This window comes from Meles meles, chromosome 8 (genome assembly GCF_922984935.1).
Source record: "Meles meles chromosome 8, mMelMel3.1 paternal haplotype, whole genome shotgun sequence".
Taxonomy (NCBI): domain Eukaryota; kingdom Metazoa; phylum Chordata; class Mammalia; order Carnivora; family Mustelidae; genus Meles; species Meles meles.
The window spans coordinates 42,479,187-42,497,835 of record NC_060073.1 but is presented as its reverse complement, the minus strand read 5'-3'; the positions used below and the strand labels follow the sequence as shown (position 1 = coordinate 42,497,835).

General features: G+C 44.1%; 1 protein-coding gene across 2 annotated transcripts; it reads left to right on the top strand.

Moving 5' to 3' along the window:
* Positions 1-1,943: 1,943 nt before the first annotated feature.
* HTATIP2 (HIV-1 Tat interactive protein 2) lies at positions 1,944-17,487 on the top strand. 2 transcript variants are annotated; one of them, XM_046014210.1, is made up of 6 exons: positions 1,944-2,073; positions 2,639-2,834; positions 5,334-5,441; positions 13,836-13,973; positions 16,015-16,076; positions 16,773-17,487. In XM_046014210.1, the coding sequence occupies exons 2-6, from the start codon at positions 2,640-2,642 to the stop codon at positions 16,996-16,998; spliced, it is 729 nt and encodes a 242-aa protein (XP_045870166.1). In that variant the 5' UTR covers positions 1,944-2,073; position 2,639; the 3' UTR covers positions 16,999-17,487. The 2 variants fall into 2 exon arrangements, with proteins under 2 accessions (XP_045870166.1, XP_045870165.1); XM_046014209.1 differs by lacking the exon at positions 1,944-2,073 and adding an exon at positions 2,111-2,290.
* Positions 17,488-18,649: the final 1,162 nt, after the last annotated feature.

The window sequence follows — 18,649 nt, the reverse complement described above, 5'->3', positions numbered from 1 at the left end:
GGAAATTTAAAAAATTTATTAAACATTTTTAAAAATATTAAGAAAAAGGGAGTGTATAGTACATGCAGGATATGACAAATTCTTGAAGATAGTATTTAAATGAGTACCATTTGGAAAACACTGGTGTGCTGGGCATTTTTCATTTATCCCTGCAGACCTACTTTTCACCCTGCATCCTTTTCCATGACCCCAGACCTGACCTCCAAGGCATGCACCATCTGGTTTCCCTTGTCCTCTGGTTTCTGGTGGAATTTGGCCAGTGGGAAGCACAGGCAGGAGATGGAAAGGGGGAGAAGTGCGAATTTAGGGTGTTTATCCTCTCAAGTCCCTTCTTAAGGGTTGTTGTGGGTTGGCGCTCTAATAGCACAATTCCTGCCTGCCCACCTCCCTTGCAGTTTCAGGCACTCTCCCAAGTTTTGGTAACTACCTCCTGACATCACCCATTCAGACCCTAGTGTGGTAAAGCCTCCTGCTGGTGCTGGCATTGGGACCCAACACCATCCCCCATTTGTTCTTCTTGACCTTTCCACACCCTTGTAACTCTTCTCTTTTTAAAAGCTCTTCCGTTCTACCATTTGAACACACTATTATTTACTGCCAAAACTCTGACCAGTGCACCAGTTACATTGGAATTCCTGAACTTTGAAGTCAGGCAGAAGTAGATGTACATCACCAGCATAACCAGTTTCCCTGCCCGGTCCCAGGCAGTGAGCCAGGGTGACCTTCCACACCCGATCCTGTGGTTCGCTCTCCCAAGCCACATCAGCGGTGTTTTCTGATCATCAGCGGACCCATTTTCTGACCAGGAAACAAAAATTGTGGAAGAATAACAAACTTTCTGTTATTCTTCCACAATTTTTGTTTCCTGCTTAAATTAACCGGAGCTACTTTCTCTTGCTTGCAATAAAAAACCTTGAATGTTACAGAAACTATAAAGTACAGGCTCTGAAAACAGTTCGGGATTAAGAAGGCAAAACACAGAACCAAGCACGCCATCAGCTGGCTGACAGATCAGAGGATGCCCTTATCCTATGCCTTTGTCCCACCCAGCCAAACCCTAGCTCAGGCTTCCACTGCATCTACTTAATACTCCCCCCAAAGCGAAAAACCTGGATGGCAGTGTCTGATGAACTGAGCTCAGGTCTCACCTACATACAATTCCCAAGGAGTTGGGTGAGGGAACAAAGCTTTCACTTGGTTTCTAGAGTGGGAGGTGGGGTCCTACCTCCCACTTATTTTGGAATTCTCAAAAATAGGGATAGAATTTGAGTCCTGGGCAGCCCCAAATAACCAACAACACACTCTGTCTGTGTTGTTCAGATTCCTACTTGTGATTCTAACTCCTGTCCAGGACTTCCAAGATCCAGAGCTTGTCCGGTGTAGACTGTTACATTCTAAATACGGCTGATGTGGCTTGGGAGAACAAACCACAGGATCGGGTGTGGAAGGTCACTCTGGCTCACCGCCTGGGACCGGGCAGGGAAACTGGTTATGCGGTAAGCTATGGCGAGAGCAAGGCTTACAAGAGAAGTATCTGAAAGGCAGATAGGACCGGACTTGATTAAAATGGGCAGTGGAAAAGCCAGGGAAAGGAGTCAAAGGGGACCGCCCAAATTTCTGACTTGAGAGAGGAGGGAGGGGTGAGGAGTGTGAGAATGCATAGGAACAGTGAGACCCAGGAGAGGCAAGGAGTAGGTTTGTTTCATCTGTTTGGGGTGGTTGGGTGGCAAAGGTTAAGGTTTTGATGTGCTGAACTTGAGACAGAGATGTCCAATATACGACTGAAACATGTTTTAGAAACCAGCAAAGGTCCAGTCTATTGGCTGAGGCCATGGATAGGGGCGAGCTTAGCCTGGGTGGTGACACGAAGCGCGGAAAGAGGGTGCTCGCGATTGTTGACGTTTAGGGGGCGGTCTCCAAGCCCGCGACACAGCCCGGCGCCGCCGCGCACGCGTTGGCGGCAGACCTGGCCCTGCGCCCAAACACGCGTCCGCCCCCAGCCCTTCCCCAGGCCCCGCCCCGCGAGGCGGGGTGAGGAAGCGGCGTCGCGAAGTCACCCAGAGACGTAATCGGGTAGGCGCAGACTCTGCTGCCGGCGACCCCCGGGCGCACCTGGGAGGGGAACCCGCCGAATGGGGCGAGGGGACAAAGAACCGCGGGGAGGGGGTGAAGCCCGGACAGCCGGGCCCGCGGCGCTGAGCGCGGCGGCGGTGGCGGCTGCGGCGGTGACACTGGTCGCCGCCCTGCTCCTGCTGTGGCGTGAGGACGCGGGGTCGGGGCCTGGCTCCAGGTAACCCCTCCGCGCAGGGGACCGAGCTGGGCCCTTGCACCCCAGTGGGGGTAGGAGGGATGGATGGGGTTGGAACCCGGAGTAGCGTCGGGAACGAGGCCTTTGGGTGCCATAGCACCTGGGCGCATTCTCCTGGTAGGGTCCCTTCGGAGGTGTAGATTGGCTCAGGTTCGGGCGATGGCCAGGGTGCCACGCCCTGTGGGTGATTCAGCACTTTCCCCTGGGCCCAGACTGCGGAGAATAACATACATTTTCCCAGAGCAAATAAACCGCCATTGTTACCCGGGATAAGCAAGGGCCATCCCTTAAACATCCCAAGACCAGCAGCTATCGATGTTATTTCTGCAGCATGGCCGAGACTGAGGCACTGCCGAAGCTTCGGGAAGACTTCAGGATGCAAAATAAATCTGTCTTTATTCTGGGCGCCAGCGGAGAAACCGGCAGAGTGCTCTTAAAAGAAATCTTGGAACAGAGCCTGTTTTCCAAAGTCACGCTCATTGGCCGGAGAAAGCTCACCTTTGACGAAGATGCTTATAAAAATGTGGTGGGTATTTGAGCTGGACTCAAAAATGTAATAGCAGTGATTCTTCGGAGTGAACATATATTCATGTCTAAAGGCTGAACATTTCCCGGCCTGTGGTGGAGAAGAGGTGATCACAGTGTTCTCAGAATGGTGTGTGAGAGCCCCTCCTGGAAGCTGGAGTCCTGGTTACAGGCCCGGTTTGGCCTCCCCACTCACTTTATATGACCTTGGGCAAAGCCCTTCTCTCCATCTAGACCCCTATAAGGCCAGCCTGGCTTGTAATGAGGGCTCGGAAGAGAGAAGAGCCAGTTTTCAGAGCCATTCAAGCTGGGTTCTGGAGACCGCCTGATAACCTGGGGCCATTTTCTCAACCATTTTACCTGTTTTATTTAACTGCCCACTCAGTATTAATGTCAGTTCATTGCAGGCAAGGTCTATGGCAATAAAGGTGAGATTATTCACCTACAAGAATTGCCATACCTAACTTCCCAGGGCTGTAGCCCTGTAAGTGGAATATTCTCTTCATTGTCACACTTTGATGGTTAACCAAAGGATATGCCAGACTTCCCCAAAATATTTGCAGTCTGAGCTCTGTGTAGATCCCTTTCCCCATGTAAAGGGAGTTGTGAAATACAGTAAATTAAACTATAGTGTAATCCTGAGACCCCCATAGCTATAGAAGTTGGTCCCACAGGCTTCACAGGTAGAACTATCCCAAACAACAAGTGGTCTCACAAATAAATGGTCTTAACCCCTGTAGGTCCATGGTCAGGTCATTTTACATCTATTCTGTGTCCATCAGGACTTTTCTGTTTAAAATGGACATCTTTGCTCACACTTAGTTCATATGTGGTCTTCACATCTGGCTTCATGGAGTGTGTCAAATACCTCTGGTAATTAGAAACTGACATTGAGTTCTGTGCTTTGATAATTGAGTTTTGGTGGCATGTCTTTTAGTTATGCACTTAATGGGAACATATTTTTCTTCAGCATGCTCACAGTGCCAGAAAAATCATTTTGAAAGAGCTGATGGTAGGGAAGGAAAACTACATTTTATTTGAATTCCTGGATAATGAGAACGTCTCAATCTTTTTTAAGTTTCACAACAAACTTGTGAAGTGACATGGAGGTTCTTTTTTTTTTTTTTTTTTTAAGATTTATTTGTTTGAGAGAGAGAGAGTGAGAGAGTGCATGAGCAGGATGAGGGTCAGAAGGAGAGGGAGAAGCAGACTCCCCGCTGGACTGGGCTTGATCTTTCATGACCTCAGCCATAAGCAAGAGACGGACCCTTAACTGACTAAGCCACCCAGGCATCCCTACATGGAGGTTCTTAAATCTGAGTGAGCACAAGAATTACTTAGGGTGCTTATTAAAAGTGCATTTTCTCGGGCGCCTGGGTGGCTCAGTCATTAAGCATCTGCCTTCAGCTCAGGTCATGATCTCAGGGTCCTAGGATCAAGCCCTGCATCAGGCTTCCCCGCTCAGTGCAAAGCCTGCTTTTCTCTCTCCCACTACCCCTGCTTGTATTCCCTCTCTCACTCACTCTCTCTGTGTGTCAAATAAATAAATAAAATCTTTTTTTAAAAATGCATTTTCTGCTTCAGAAGTATTGGTGTGACACCTCCTAATATGCCTTTTTATCAAGCACTCACTGGCTGATTCTAACACAGGTGGTTCATGAATTGGACTGAAGGAAAGATTATCATTCCCATTTTATTGCTGGAAACACTGAGGCATATAACTTGACCAAAATTACATGCTTACTAAGTAGAAGGCTCAAGAGTTGAACCTAGGCCTTTGAGATTCCAAACACCATTACTTGCCCTGACATTGTACTTCCCTGGTGTCCCTCCTGGTAGTATAGACAGGTCTTTTATATTTCCAGAGAGAAAATTATAATTGAACCTGACTGTAGAGATCCAAATCACTTATGGCCCAGTTATGTGTACCACGGACACACAAGTGCATTGTTGATTTTGCTTTTTAGTGGGAAAAAAATGAGCTTGCAAAAAATTTTTATAATATGATTATGCATTTTCCTTAATTTAATTTGTTTAATTATATTATTAAACCTGGTTTGTCTCCCAGCAAAGTATCCATTTGGTGAACAGTACCTGTAACAGTCACTTGCTCCTAAGTCTTAAAAACTACCCAGTACCTTATTAATATTGTGTACATTATTAAGTGTATCCATTCTTAATATCTAATGCCCCAACTTTTTGCCACTCTGCATCAATGCCACTCTAGCTCTATCAGAGGTTTCTTACTAGGTAAAATAATCACTCTGTGGAATTATGATTCTCATGCCGTAGGAGTCTGCCCTACTAAATAGACTTGCATGGAAAAGACAGAAGAAGAATGGCCGGAGAAAGAAATGCCAGAGCAGAGAGTTTGCAAAGTTTGATGATAAATGAGCAGCCTGTTCAGTAATATTCTGTAACTTATTCTTTAAATCTAGAGGAGTATTTTTCCCCTCTTTTTTAATAACATCAAGTTATACACGGCTGTGTCCTTGTCTAGAATCAAGAAGTGGTGGACTTTGAGAAGTTGGATGACTACGCTTCTGCCTTTCAAGGTCATGATGTTGGATTTTGTTGCCTGGGTACTACCAGAAAAAAAGCCGGGGCGGTAAGGAAGACATAGACCCCTTTCTCTTTTGCTGGCTGGTAATGTCAATGATTCCTTTCTTGCTTACTCTTTTTCTTTACATCTGTAGTGCTTACATGTAATAAGCTCTTATCATTTACGATTTCATATACTGCCATAGCCTTTGCTGTAGTTTGAATAGTACTGATAAATTCATCTTTCCTTCAAAGTAACCCTTGAGTTCAGGCCTTCGTGCTGGAGACATCATAAATATTTACAAGGTCTTGCCTCTTACAAATATTGCTGTCTTTACATCCCCTGACTAAGGCAAACCATTATGTCTGAGTAAAAGTAACTGGCTCATGCTGTTAGCAATAAGCTTTTTTTTTTAAACTTAAAACGTTCTCTTTCACATGAATGATTTACATCAACTATTTTCATGCCAAGTTTTAAACTTCAGATACAGAACATCAGAACAGAGGCACGATTCAGCTAGCCGTTAGCGATGACTCAGCCTTTAGTGGTGATTCAGCCCTAACTGACGCAGAACTGTTCTAATCCACGTTTTATCTTCTTTTTAATGGTGTTCTAAATCACATCGGCCTCTGTCCAGAAGTTCTAGGTTACTATCTAGTTAAAAGTCATTGCTTATGGGCACCTGGGTGGCTCAGTGGGTTAAGCCTCTGCCTTCGGCTCAGGTCATGGTCTCAGGGTCATAGCATCAAGCCCCGCAGGGGAGCCTGCTTCCTCCTCTCTCTCTGCCTGCCTCTCTACCTACTTGTGATCTCTCCCTCTGTCAAATAAATAAAAAAAATCTTAAAAAAAAAAAGTCATCGCTTACTATGTAGATCTTCAGCAAGTGTTAATACATCTTAATTTATACCTTGACTATAGTTTATTCCTCTGGCAGAAGATTGTTGGAGCTAAATGTGTTTATTTATTTGTTTGTTTATTTTTAGAGAGTGCAAGAGTGAAAGTGGCAGGGGAGGGAGATGGGTGGGAGCAGCAGAGAGACAGGGAGAGAATCCCAACAGGCTCCTTGCCCATTGTGGAGCCGCAAAATGGGACTCGATCTCACAACCCTGAGATCATGACCTGAGCTGGATGCTTAACAGACTGAGCCACATAGGTGCCTAAATGTGTCTATTAAATATGCAGGACCATGATGCTTCCGTGGGGCCTTATCATAGATTTAGAAACAGGTCTGTGTATCAGAATCATTAGGAGGGCATGTGGTTCAGAACTGTTGGTTCATACCAACTAAGGAGTTCAGCTCAGATGTATTTCTCTGGCCCTGTTGTGATTCAAAGAATAATTCTATTTATGCTTTTGGTGGGGATGTATTTCCAAATCTTCTGTGGTTCTGTCATTGTCCACTTTGGAACCCAGCTGGGTTTTGAGCTCTGTGCTGGGAAGTCTGGATTATAGAGAAGTTTAATCTCCCAGGAATTAGCACATCGTGTCTCCTAGAAAGGGTCATTTTCCTGCTCAGCATCTAGTATAGTTTCTGTCCCAGGGAGAGTCACAAGCAGTGTGCCCTCTAAAAAGCATTGAAAACTTTTGTTCTAGTACACTGCAAGTTGAACTGTCTCAAGTGCCAGACTGATTTTGGCAGTGACTCAGCAAAATAAAAACCACTGCATTAGGCATAGAGCAGTTGATTTTCATGACATAAGGCAAATCTTATTATAGGGTGCCCCAAGAAAAAGTCTAAATTGCTTTGTGCTGTAAAGCAATTTTAATCAGAGGAATTGGATGTCTTCCCTCTCCAGATTATTTTTTTTAAGATGAAGTTGGTTCCCTACCTCTTAGGCTCCAAAATCAGTTTGTTTTCCAAAATCAGTTTGAAAAGATAAAAGGATTAATGGGTAAGCAGAGAAAAAAAAACTAGTAAGCCAAACGTAATCTCAGAAATGAGTTGGGGTTTAAATGATTCAAGAGGATAGTGACAGAAAGAAAACTGACATTTCTTTCAGAAAGTCTTTTTTAAAGAAATTTGATGCTAATCTAGGTTGGATGCAATACAAAATTTGGAGGTTGTGATAACTTTAGGCAATTCAAAAGATGTGACAGTTCACAGGTGGCTAGGTAGTAATAGTTTGATGGGGACTGTGGGTTTCCAAGCTCATCCTACCGGTATTGTGGGTTGGCAGCCCTGTCTACAGAAAAAGAGCTCGTCAGGTAGATACCGAGAAGCTGGTACAAGCCTGGTGTCATTCTGGAGCTGTTTTGTAACTGGAGCATCCCACAGTTTTCCTTAGCAATAGGACTTTCCAGTATAGAAATGTCAAGAAATTCCGGGTTTCTGTCTCATTATTGACACCCTCTGAGTAGCCATCTTGTTTCTCTGTGATCTTCAGTGTGTGAATTTGCTGGGGCTCTTATAACAAAGCACCATACCTAGGGTGGCTTAAATAGCAGGAATTTAGTGTCTCACAGCTCTAGGGGCTTGAAGTCTGAGATCAAGGTGTTGGCAGCTTTGGTTCCCCTGAGGGCTGGGAGGGAAGGAACTTCCTGGCTTTTCTTCTTGACTCATAGATGACATAGATGACCTCCTTCTATCTATATCTCTTCATTCAGTGTTTTTCCCAAGTACTGTGGCTATGTCCAAATATCTCCTTTTTACAATAGCACTAGTCCAAGTAGATTAAGAACCACCCTACTCAGTATGACCTCACCTTAACTTAATGTCATCAGCAATGACCCCGTTTCCAAATAAGGTCACTCTCTGAGATACTAGAACTCATGATTTCAACATGGGAGTTTTGGGGAAAACATTACAACCCATAAAGTTCAGTCTTCTCAGATTTCCTCTGAAACTGGTGTAGGGATAGTTCTGTTGGCCCTTTCAGCTGTTTAGAAAACCATTTCTTTAAGTCATGTTAGATGCTGATCTTTCTCACATTCACAGGCCCCAGCTCTCCAGTCCATCCAGTGGCTTCCTTACTTGGCCCCAGATCTACTGGGTCCTAATCTCCAAGGCTGGAAATTTGGCAACTATTTGTAGCATCTTAGGAGATTTAGACGAAGCCAACCATCCTCTCGTTGGAGCTGCTTTCGCAAGGCATTAGGGTGTGTTAGTCTTCCTCTCCTGCTGCTTTTCTATGTACTAGAGTCCCAGATGGCCTTCACCTGGCTTTAAGAAGCAACTTGTGTGCTAGTAAAGGTTGCAATACCCTTTGAAGACCAGATTTACATTGGCTTGGGGTGTAGAGCAGAAACTCGCAGATGTCACTGAGAATAGCATTTTCCCCTTATTCATATTCAGAGAAGGATGTGGCTAGTGAGTTCGAGGTGGTATCATAAGGTTTTGCCTCTCCATTGGCTTCCTTGCAGTCTAGGTTCTTGGATTCTGTTGAATGGGCAATGCCAGTAATGTGATTAAAGCAGCCGTTGTAACATTCATGAGACCTTGTTAAAGTCTCCTGGCTTCTGATTCTAATGAAACATCTTTCGGATCCGGGGGTCTGCGGACCAAGGCTGTGGGCCACATACAGCCTATGTGTTTTTGTATAGCCCATGGAGCTAAGAAGGTTTTTGTATTTTCAAATGGCTAAAAAATATCAAAAGGGGAATAATATGTCACATGAAAATTTAAGAAATTCCTGTTTCAGTATCGATACATAAAGTTTTATTGGAACACTACTGCTCTCATTACTGTATGTATTATCTGTGCCTGCTGTGGTGGCAGACCTGTATGGCTGTAACAGAAACCTGCAAATCTGAAAGGGTTTTCTCTCTCATCCTTTATGAGAAAAGCTTGCTGCCTCCTGTTGTAATGTGTACCATTTGATTCGATGTCTAGAAGGGTCTTGTGAAGTCATAGGGCCTCAGTGGCTTAAGGCTGTGTTTAGATACCAAATAGCCATGGCACCTTGGGTGTGCTGGGTCACTCCCATGGGTGGGTGCCTCCTTGTCAGTACTGAGAAGGAGGTGGCCACTGAGACCCCCTTTAGTCTGCAGAATTCTTTGACTCCCATCACCCAGAGAAAAGAAGACCCCACATGGAAACATTATGTGAGAACATAAGAGATAGACTCAGGAATCTCAGTTATCTGTTTGATTTTCTTTTTCTATCCAGAGCTTTTTCTCTAACCAGGATCTTGGTTCCACCACTGTACATCAAATAGAGAGATGCCCTCCAGAAACACTAACAAATGAGGTCTTGGATTATACCATTTGTTGTTTGTCTGCATCTCTGTCTTCTAGTCTAATTTATAGGGCTGGGTTGAAATGGGAGTAAAGCAGAAAGAATGAAGCAGGAATGTGGCTAAGTGCGCCCCTTTACAGAATGACAGATCCTTCCTCCTTGGAAAAGGAAGCCCCAGATGTTGAGTCATTGTAGGGTACTCTCTGGTCATGCCCGTCAGTGCTGAAATACCCCATTAGGAGAAGTTGTTTGTAAACTAGTGTGTTCCCAGTTTATAGGCATGTGTAAAGAAGGTTAGAAGAAATACTTAGTAGCTTTGGATTTTAATAAGATTTAAAGAGTAAATGGTTTGTGGAGCCTTTGGAGATTCTGCCAAGTTGTATTACATTGTGTTTATTCTTTCCAGCCGGTGCTGGGAAAGGAAATTTATAGTAGGAACTTACTTAATCAGTTCTTTTTCTGGAAGAAACTCTGATTTCTAGCTTAAAATAAGACACACTGAGTAAAGAATCATAAAGACACTGCAACAGAATGGTTGTAATGCTCTCAGAAGAGATGTCTTTTTTCTTGCCATATGGTTTGGGAAACTAAATATGGTTTTTCTGGGAAAACGCATGAAAACTGTGTTTCTGGGTTATGAAAAAGCTTGTTTTAGCTTGTTTCTTCTATTGTTGTTGTTGTTTTTATCTGCACCGCTAGAGAACAAGAAAGGATGTTAATGAGATTTTAAAGACAGCTTCCTTCTATCTCTAAATGGAATCTTCCTCACTGCAGAGAAAATTAGTGTGCGTCGGTATCTCCAAGTCTGTCACCAGGATCCACGCTTAAGTTTGGTTTCTAAGTCCTTGAAAGCCGTTGACCCTTCTGCTTTTGAGTTTCATTCATCAGCTAAAAGGCCACGCATCAGGGTGGGGGAAGTGAAATTCAAAAATTGTGGGCTTGGAAAAATGCGTATTTATAATCAGCTTGGGGGCTCAGAGGATTTGTGAAATCATTTTGGATTAACAGCCATTGATTGCTAATAAAACAATATTTAGCTTTGTCCAGAGAACAGCAGTGGAGAAAGGTATGGGCACCTCGTCAACAGGGCCCATTGAACAGGGATGACGGGCCCAGTGTGGGGGTCTGCACGGCAGCGTGGGCGCTAGTCCTTCACGGAGCGGTTGTCAGTTGTTAGCCAGGCCCGTGAAAGGAAGGACGCCAGAGTCTGATGGCTAGGGTGGTATTGACGTGCTCTCGCTGACTAATCAGATTGAAAAAGTCCCATGGCATTTATGTCACTTTAATTTTCATCAAACAATTGGAGATGGCAGGACTCTATTAAGAAGAGGTTGATCCAGAACTAAAGCCAAATAAATTAGGGTCTCAGTTTAATCAAATTATCCCTTTACTGGCCCTGGATTAAGCGAGAGAGACAGCGTCGGTCCAGGGACTTGTGATTGGCTGAATCTCTCCTTTATTTTTTAAAGAAGCTGATGAAAGGAAAAAAAAAGCATTTTAGCAGAGATAACTATGATGATGCTCCCAAGAAATAGGGCTAAAACAGGAGCAACAATGAAAAGGAATTGATTTCACCAGTCAACGCTGTGATTTCATTGTGAAAAACAGACCTGTTCTCGGAATCGGAGTTTGGGGATTCCTTCAGCGCATGTAAAATCTCAATTCGGAGACTGGTCTGAGGAGACTCAGGGCCCTCCCTGAGGGGCAGGGCAGGAACGCGGTTTGCTTCACACAGGTGTGGAAGAGCAGCACCGTGAGCTGGAGTCAGCACGTAGGCGAGTCTGTTGTGAGGCTCAAACGTGCACGTGTACGACACGGAAAAAGGGATGGTGATGTGTGGTGACCAGAGACGTTTATATTATGTCAAGTGAGACCTAACACTGCCCTGCAGGTAGCGGGCGTGGTTAAAAATATACTGTCACTGCTGACAGCGGAGGACAGGAGAGGCTTTTGGGGTTCAGGATGACATTCTAGTTCTTGATCTGGGGGTTGGCTACAGAAGGTATTCAGTTAATGAAAAGTCACCGAGCTCTATACTTACAATATGCTTACTTTTCTTTTATGACTGACTTCCATACAAATCTGGAAAAGGTTGGGCCTGTTGTTTTAACATTGAAATCTGATTAGTTTCCTATCACTGCTGTAACAAATTGCCTCAACTTTAGTGGCTTAAAACAACATAAATGTATCATCTTATAGTTCTATAAGTAAGAAATGCAACATGGATTTTGCTGAGGTAAAATCAAGGTGTCCTCAGGGCTGTGTTCCCTTCTGGAGGCTCTGGGCAGGGGGGCGGCGAATCCATTTTGTTACATTTTCCAGCTACGAGGGGCCGCCTGCGTTCCCTGGTGCGCAGTCCCCTCCCTCCATCTTCAGGGCCGGGAATAGGGGACTGAGTACTCCTCACACTCCATAGCTCATCCCTTCTCTTCCGCTTCCCTTTTCCACCTTTAAGGACTCTTGTGATTACATTGGGCCCAGTTGGATCACACAGAATAACCTTATTTTAAGGTCAGCTGATTAGCAACCTTAATTCCCCCTGCAGCCTGAACTTCCCTTTGCTGTATAACCTAACGTATTCACAAGTACGGGGATCGGCACACAGACATCTTTGTGGGGCCACCCCAGTTACGAGTGAGCCCTCTGCGTTAGCTGCAGGCAGTGCGAGATGAGCAGGAACTGGGCACAGTGGAGAGCATGGCTCAGAGGCAAGAACGAGCATTCTGCTCTCAGCTTTCTCTTCCGACCAGACGTTCACCAGATCACTGGCCCATGTTTTCACATCTCCCAATGAAGCAGTTGGATACGTTGTTTCTGGAGGTGCAAGACCCACCTCTCCTTAGGAAATAAAACATTTAGGATCAATAAATCCCCTAGGGCAAATCTTGAACTAAAAAAAAAATTCGTTACGGTGGTAATGTAGTCTTCCGATTTGGAATCGTCCTTATAGAAAACCTCATTATGTAGTTGTAGGTCTGAAGTTTACTAGGCTTTACACTCCTCTCCAGCACTCTGGAATTTGAGGATGCCAGCATTGGTGGTGGTCCTGAGACGCTGTTGCTTCCGGCTTTCCCTTGTCTGGGTACAGGCATGTGTCCCTCCATTAGGCCCTGGAAGTGAGTTTACATTCTACTCTTTGCACCATTCTCCCCACTCCTATTTATTGCCACTTAGTTTTTTTTTTTTTTTTTTTTTTTTTTTCTAACTGGATTTGCCTTTCTCTGCTTTCATTGGACTTTTATTCATCCGTTCAAATGTTTCTAGATTACCTGTCATGTGTTGAGCATACATTAATGCTGAGATATGAATTAAGAAGAAATACCCTATCCCTACACTCACCCAACTGAGTCTAGACCAGGGGTCCCCAAACATTCATTCATTCATTCATTCATTTGACAGAGATCACAAGTAGGCAGAGAGGCAGGCAGAGAGAGAGGGGGAAGCAGGCTCCCCTGTGTGCAGAGAGCCCAATGCAGGGCTCGATCCCAGGAGCCTGAGATCATGACCTGAGCTGAAGGCAGAGGCTTTAACCCACTGAGCCACCCAGGTGCCCCAACATTCTTGATTTTATACCCATCAGTAAAAAAAAGTGAGGATTCACTCTTTCCTGGTATATGAAGTATATTGTAAAACATACACAAAAATGGGAAATTAAATAGACTTTGTTCTGATAGTGCCTGGATAGAGTTCTCAGCTATGCCCCAAGACCCCTGCCCATTAGAGATGACACAGAGAAAATTGAGAATCGGAAAGTTACTAAAAGACAGAGAGATGTGTGACTTCAACCCATTTCTTAGCCTGGTCTTATTATTCCTTTTGTTCCTTGCAGATTTGTTTGGTGTTTGTGTCTCAATGTCACTGTTCTTATTATTTCACTGGCCTTGCTGCTGCAGCTGGTCTGCTATCCTAAGGATCACACTTGGAGCATTTCCCAGAGCCTCTGCTTGGACGCATTTTATTTAGATCCCTGTTCCCCTGCAGGCCTCCTATCCTGTCGTCCAACCTGAGTAGTCATCTTTAAGATGAACTCATAGGGGCGCCTGGGTGGCTCAGTGGATTAAGCCGCTGCCTTCGGCTCGGGTCATGATCTCAGGGTCCTGGGATCGAGCCCCGCATCGGGCTCTCTGCTCCACAGGGAGCCTGCCTCCTCCTCTCTCTCTCTGCCTGCCTCTCTGCCTACTTGTGATCTCTCTCTCTGTCAAATAAATAAATAAAATCTTTAAAAAAAAAAAAAAAGATGAACTCATAGCTTTTTGGAAATAACTCACACCCTTTTTCCCCCTCAGGAAGGATTTGTTCGTGTCGATCGAGATTATGTCCTCAAGTCTGCAGAGCTGGCAAAAGCTGGAGGGTGCAAACATTTTAACTTGCTGTCCTCTAGGGGAGCTGATAAGTCAAGCAGTTTTTTATATCTGCAAGTTAAGGTTTGTGCACATTTCTGTCTTTCATATACTTTGGAGAACCCTGGCTAGTTGGCAATACTAAGTAATGTAATATGCTAAGTGATACAGGAATGCACTATATTATCCATTTTTTCATAGCAGCAGGTACTGTTTTTTGCATGGATATATTTAGTAAACAGGAGTGATTTGAAATCCAATGTCTTTCCCTGTGTTGATTAACTGATAATCACAAAATCAGTTGTGACACCTCTGGTCTTGAATGGCAGCATGGAATCTTAGTATTATAAGAGACTTTGAGGCAGTGATTCTTAAACTTTCCCAGAGTAGATGATATTGTAGTATTGGTTGTGGCTCTTGCCCTCAAGGTAACTCTAATCTCCTTGTTTGGGGATTCCCCAAGGCTAGCCCCGAGTTTGGTAATTTGATAGAAGGTCTCGCAAGACACAGCATATAGTTACATTCATAGTTATGATTTATTACAATAAAAGGCTGTGAAGCCCAAAGTCAGTAAAGAGGAGGAGTGCATGGAATGAAGTCCAGAGGAACTGGGTATGAGCTTCCAAGAGTCTTCTCTCAATAGAGTCACACATGCTAAATTTCTTCAGCAATGAGTGTTGAGAAATGAGAGAAATCCTTCCTGAGCGCCAGAGTTCAGTTTTGATGGACAATCACATTGGCACCTTGAGTGTGGAAAAAAATTATAAACTTCCAGAGGGAAAGCAAATGTTTAGCATAAGCCACATAATTTGTACAAATAGCTTAGGCAATATAAACCACCCTATCAGTTAGGAAATGACGGGGACACTCCAGAAATCCAAGTTCCCAGACACAAACCAAAGGTCACCTCACAGGCAGGCCTTTCTAAGGTAACAGTGTCTGCCTGCTATGTTAACTCTTCTGTGCACGGTGCTAATAGAGACAGAACCTATCTTCATAAAAGCTAAGAGATCTGTCCACATAAACACTGGTATATGAATGGTCGAGGCAGCATTATTCACAATAGTCAGAGTAGAAACAACACAAATATCCATCAGCTGATGAATGGTTGAATAAAATCTGATACATACATAAGAAAGAGTATTAGTCACCTGTAAAAAGGCATGATCCATGCTATAAGATGGGTGAACCTTGAAAACATTATGCTAAGAGAGAGAGGCCGGTCACAAAAGGCCACAAGTTATAGAATTATGTGTATATGAAATATCCAGAATAGACAAATATAGAGACAGGAAGATTAATGGTTGGCTAGGGTTGTGGGGGAGGGGATGGGAGTAAGTGCTAGTTGGTGTAGGGTTTTTTGCAGAGGGGTGAAGAAATAATTCTAAACTTAGGTTGTGGTGAAGTATATCTGTGAATATACTAAAAAAACATTAATTTTTAATGAATTTTTTAAAAAGCTACCCAAAATGATGTGATGTGTCAGGTGAGGCGCCAAATGAACATATAAACAGGCCAAGAAATAGGAGAGCGTGCCACTGAACTCACAAGGCCTTCAGATGTCCCTGGGGCCTGAGCTCCTCTGGCACTTCTGTTCTTAGAGATGCCTGGTATGAAAATTCATGGTTTGTTTAACAAATTTAATTTAAAGCCATCGTACAGATGTCATCTCACTATCTCTTAAAATCTGATGGGATTTGTAAGGAAGACAGTAATAGAGAGAGTCTGTGCATCTTCTGACCCACTGGAACTATCTAGAAACCAAAAAAGGGTTGATGTTCATCAGCCTGCAATGTTAATTCCAGACTAAGGAGAAGTTACTCACTGATGGTTGAGCTCCTAACAGGTTACCTACTCTCTGGATCTGTTCTAAAATCAGTCACATGAGAGGCCGGACTGACTAGGCAGCCATCCTCTCATTTAGGACATCTTTTATAACTCTCTACTGCCTATCAGGATAAACGATCTCTTCCTTAACTTCCCGGATTTGAAAATTCAAGATAACAATATTTACAATTGTTGAGACCTGCAGAAGCAGATTATCTTCAAACCCCCAAGTTATTCCCTCATAAGCATTACAGTAAATTGGTCTTCTTGATTAAATACAAGTGGTTTTTATTAACAGGGAGAAGTGGAAGCGAGGGTTGAAGAATTACAGTTTGATCGTTACTCTGTCTTTAGGCCTGGGTAAGTATTCATACTGCCTAATAGTACTCTACTGTTCGTTATTCCCTAGAAGTTATTTCATGTGAAGAGGCTGACAACTAGGGTATCTAAGATATGAAAGAAGTTGGTTAGAGGTGAATTGCTCCTCTGAAGAACATGCCTTCTGGCTTCGAAGGAAAGGGTAGACCATTTGTTGGTGCCAAGTTCAGAGTAGCCTGGAATTTCCTGGGTCACTTTTGCTGCCTTAAAAAAAAAAATCCTCTTCATTCGCCAAATAAAACCTTTCACCCATTGTATTAATCTGTTCAGGCTGCCGTAAGAGAATAATACCACAGACTGGGTGGCATAAGCAACAGAAATTTATTTTCTCACAATTCTCGGGGTAGAATCCAAGGTCAAGTTCCTATCAGAGTCTGTGTCTGCTGAGGCTTCTCTTCCTGGTTTGTAGATGGCCTCCTCTCTGTGCCCTGACATGGTCTTTCCTCTGTGTGCGTGTGGAGAGGTATCTGAAATTTCTCCCTCCCCTGTAAGGATACCCATCTAAGGTATCAAGGCCCCACCTTGTGACCTAAACTAATCTGAATTACCCCGTAAATGCACTGTTTTCAAATACAGCCTCATGAACATGAATTTGGTGGGCACAGTACAGTTCATAACACCCTGTATGGTCTGAAGACAATAAACCATCTATTCCTCTGCTTTTCTTTTTCTCTTTAGAGTTCTGCTGTGTGATAGGCAAGAATCTCGCCCAGGGGAGTGGCTGGTTAGGAAATTCTTTGGCTCCTTACCAGAATCTTGGGCCAGTGGGCACTCTGTGCCAGTGACGACTGTGGTTAGGGCAATGCTGAACAACGCAGTGAACCCAAGCGGCAAGAAGAAGGAACTTCTGGATAATAAGGCCATCCATGACCTGGGGAGAGCCGATAGCTCTCTCACGCCATGACCGCACCAGAGAAACGCTTTCTACTGGAACTCAACACCCACTGCCTAATTGGTACTTTCAGGGTCTAAAAAAAGTCAGTGCACTTTAACTGTGGTTTCCTTAGTTTCAGCTGCCGGATCCAGTAACAGATTACTGTGTCCTGCACCAGCGGTGCAGAGCCTGGTTGGACGGATCGATACATCACCCAGGGAGCTTTTCAAAAACAGAGATCCATTGGCTCTACCTCAAACCTCTGAAGCAGAATCTTTAGGGTATGAGCACAGGAACCTGTTGTTTTTCTTAAAGCTTCCCCTAGTGGTTCTGGTGCCACTGGTGGGGAGGCCCGCTTTGAAAGGCTTGTCTGCACAAACCTTATATGTTATGCAGATGATTTCTGTTCTAAAATTGTCATTTGTGTCTTTTGAGTTACCCGCTGCCGACTGCTGTATTTGTATCAGTGGGCGTCTTGCCTTACTACTTCTTTACAATGTATAATAAAAGCCATTATATAACCGAGCTTGTAAAATTCATGGGAGAATTAAATAGAGGAAGGAAGATAAAGAGACAAGTCCTGGGTGATCGTTAGGAAATGTCCAAGTGTCAGTGCTGATACGCAGCATTTTGGCCAGTAGGATGATAGAACAGAGCTAGTATTTATCCGGTGCTGGCTAAGTGCCAGCCTTTACACAAGCTCTCTGTCTTGTAACCCTCCACAATCCTTACAGTCCTTACAGGTGCTACTGTCATCCCCATGTCTCAGACGGGGAACTGAAGCTCACTGCGGTTAAGTGCTTTGCTCAAGCGACCAAAGCTGAAGACCTGAAGCCGGGAATGGCAAAGCCAGGATTCTAACCCAAGTCAGCCTGACCCATAGCTTGTATTATTTTTAACCACTCTCCAAAAGCCTCTGGTAGCCGTGTATTTCCAGGAAGTTCCAGTTAACAGTGACTGGATGAGTACTTGCTATGGATGAATAAAACTGAAATATTTGTTTCTTTTATAGGGTCTAGGATCCCAGTAGTGATTAACCACAAAAAGTTCACATAGCCAGTAGAAGTGTATGTCAAAGTGCCACACTTTGAAAACTATGGAAAAGGAAAGAAAGATGTGGAAGGAGGGTCAAAGTCAACTAGCCAGTGTTAATTTCCATCCATGAACAAAGGATAGTGGTGAAACCTGTCTTAACATCTATGCTGAGGGAAACAGTGATTTGAATGATTCAGTCCATTTTTACAGGGTCTGTAGTATGCCAGGTACATTTCAAGCTTCAGGAGACACAAGAGGATAAAGGCCATCCCCTTTAATTGTGGGATTGGACAGTCCCATTGTCAGTCACCCAGGAAAGAGACCTATTTTAGGAAGGGGGGGGTCTTAAGATGTGGACTTCAGGAAGGAGATGGAACATTCCTCCTGCCAGGCATGGGTTCCAAAGAGCGGCATGAAGTGAGGGGACCCCATGAGGACATCCTGAGGCCTGTGGGCTCGAAAAGCAGCTACCCCCAGTGGCCAATTTTAAGTTATTCTCTCTATGTTATTACCTTACCCACAAAACCTTCTGTCAGGTCATCTTCAAATTTTTGTTCTGGCCTCAATAGTGAGATGGGATTTTAGAGGGAGGGTCGGTCTGTGTTCATCTTTGGAGTAGAGAGGAAAGTGGCCCCTTCCCAAGCCC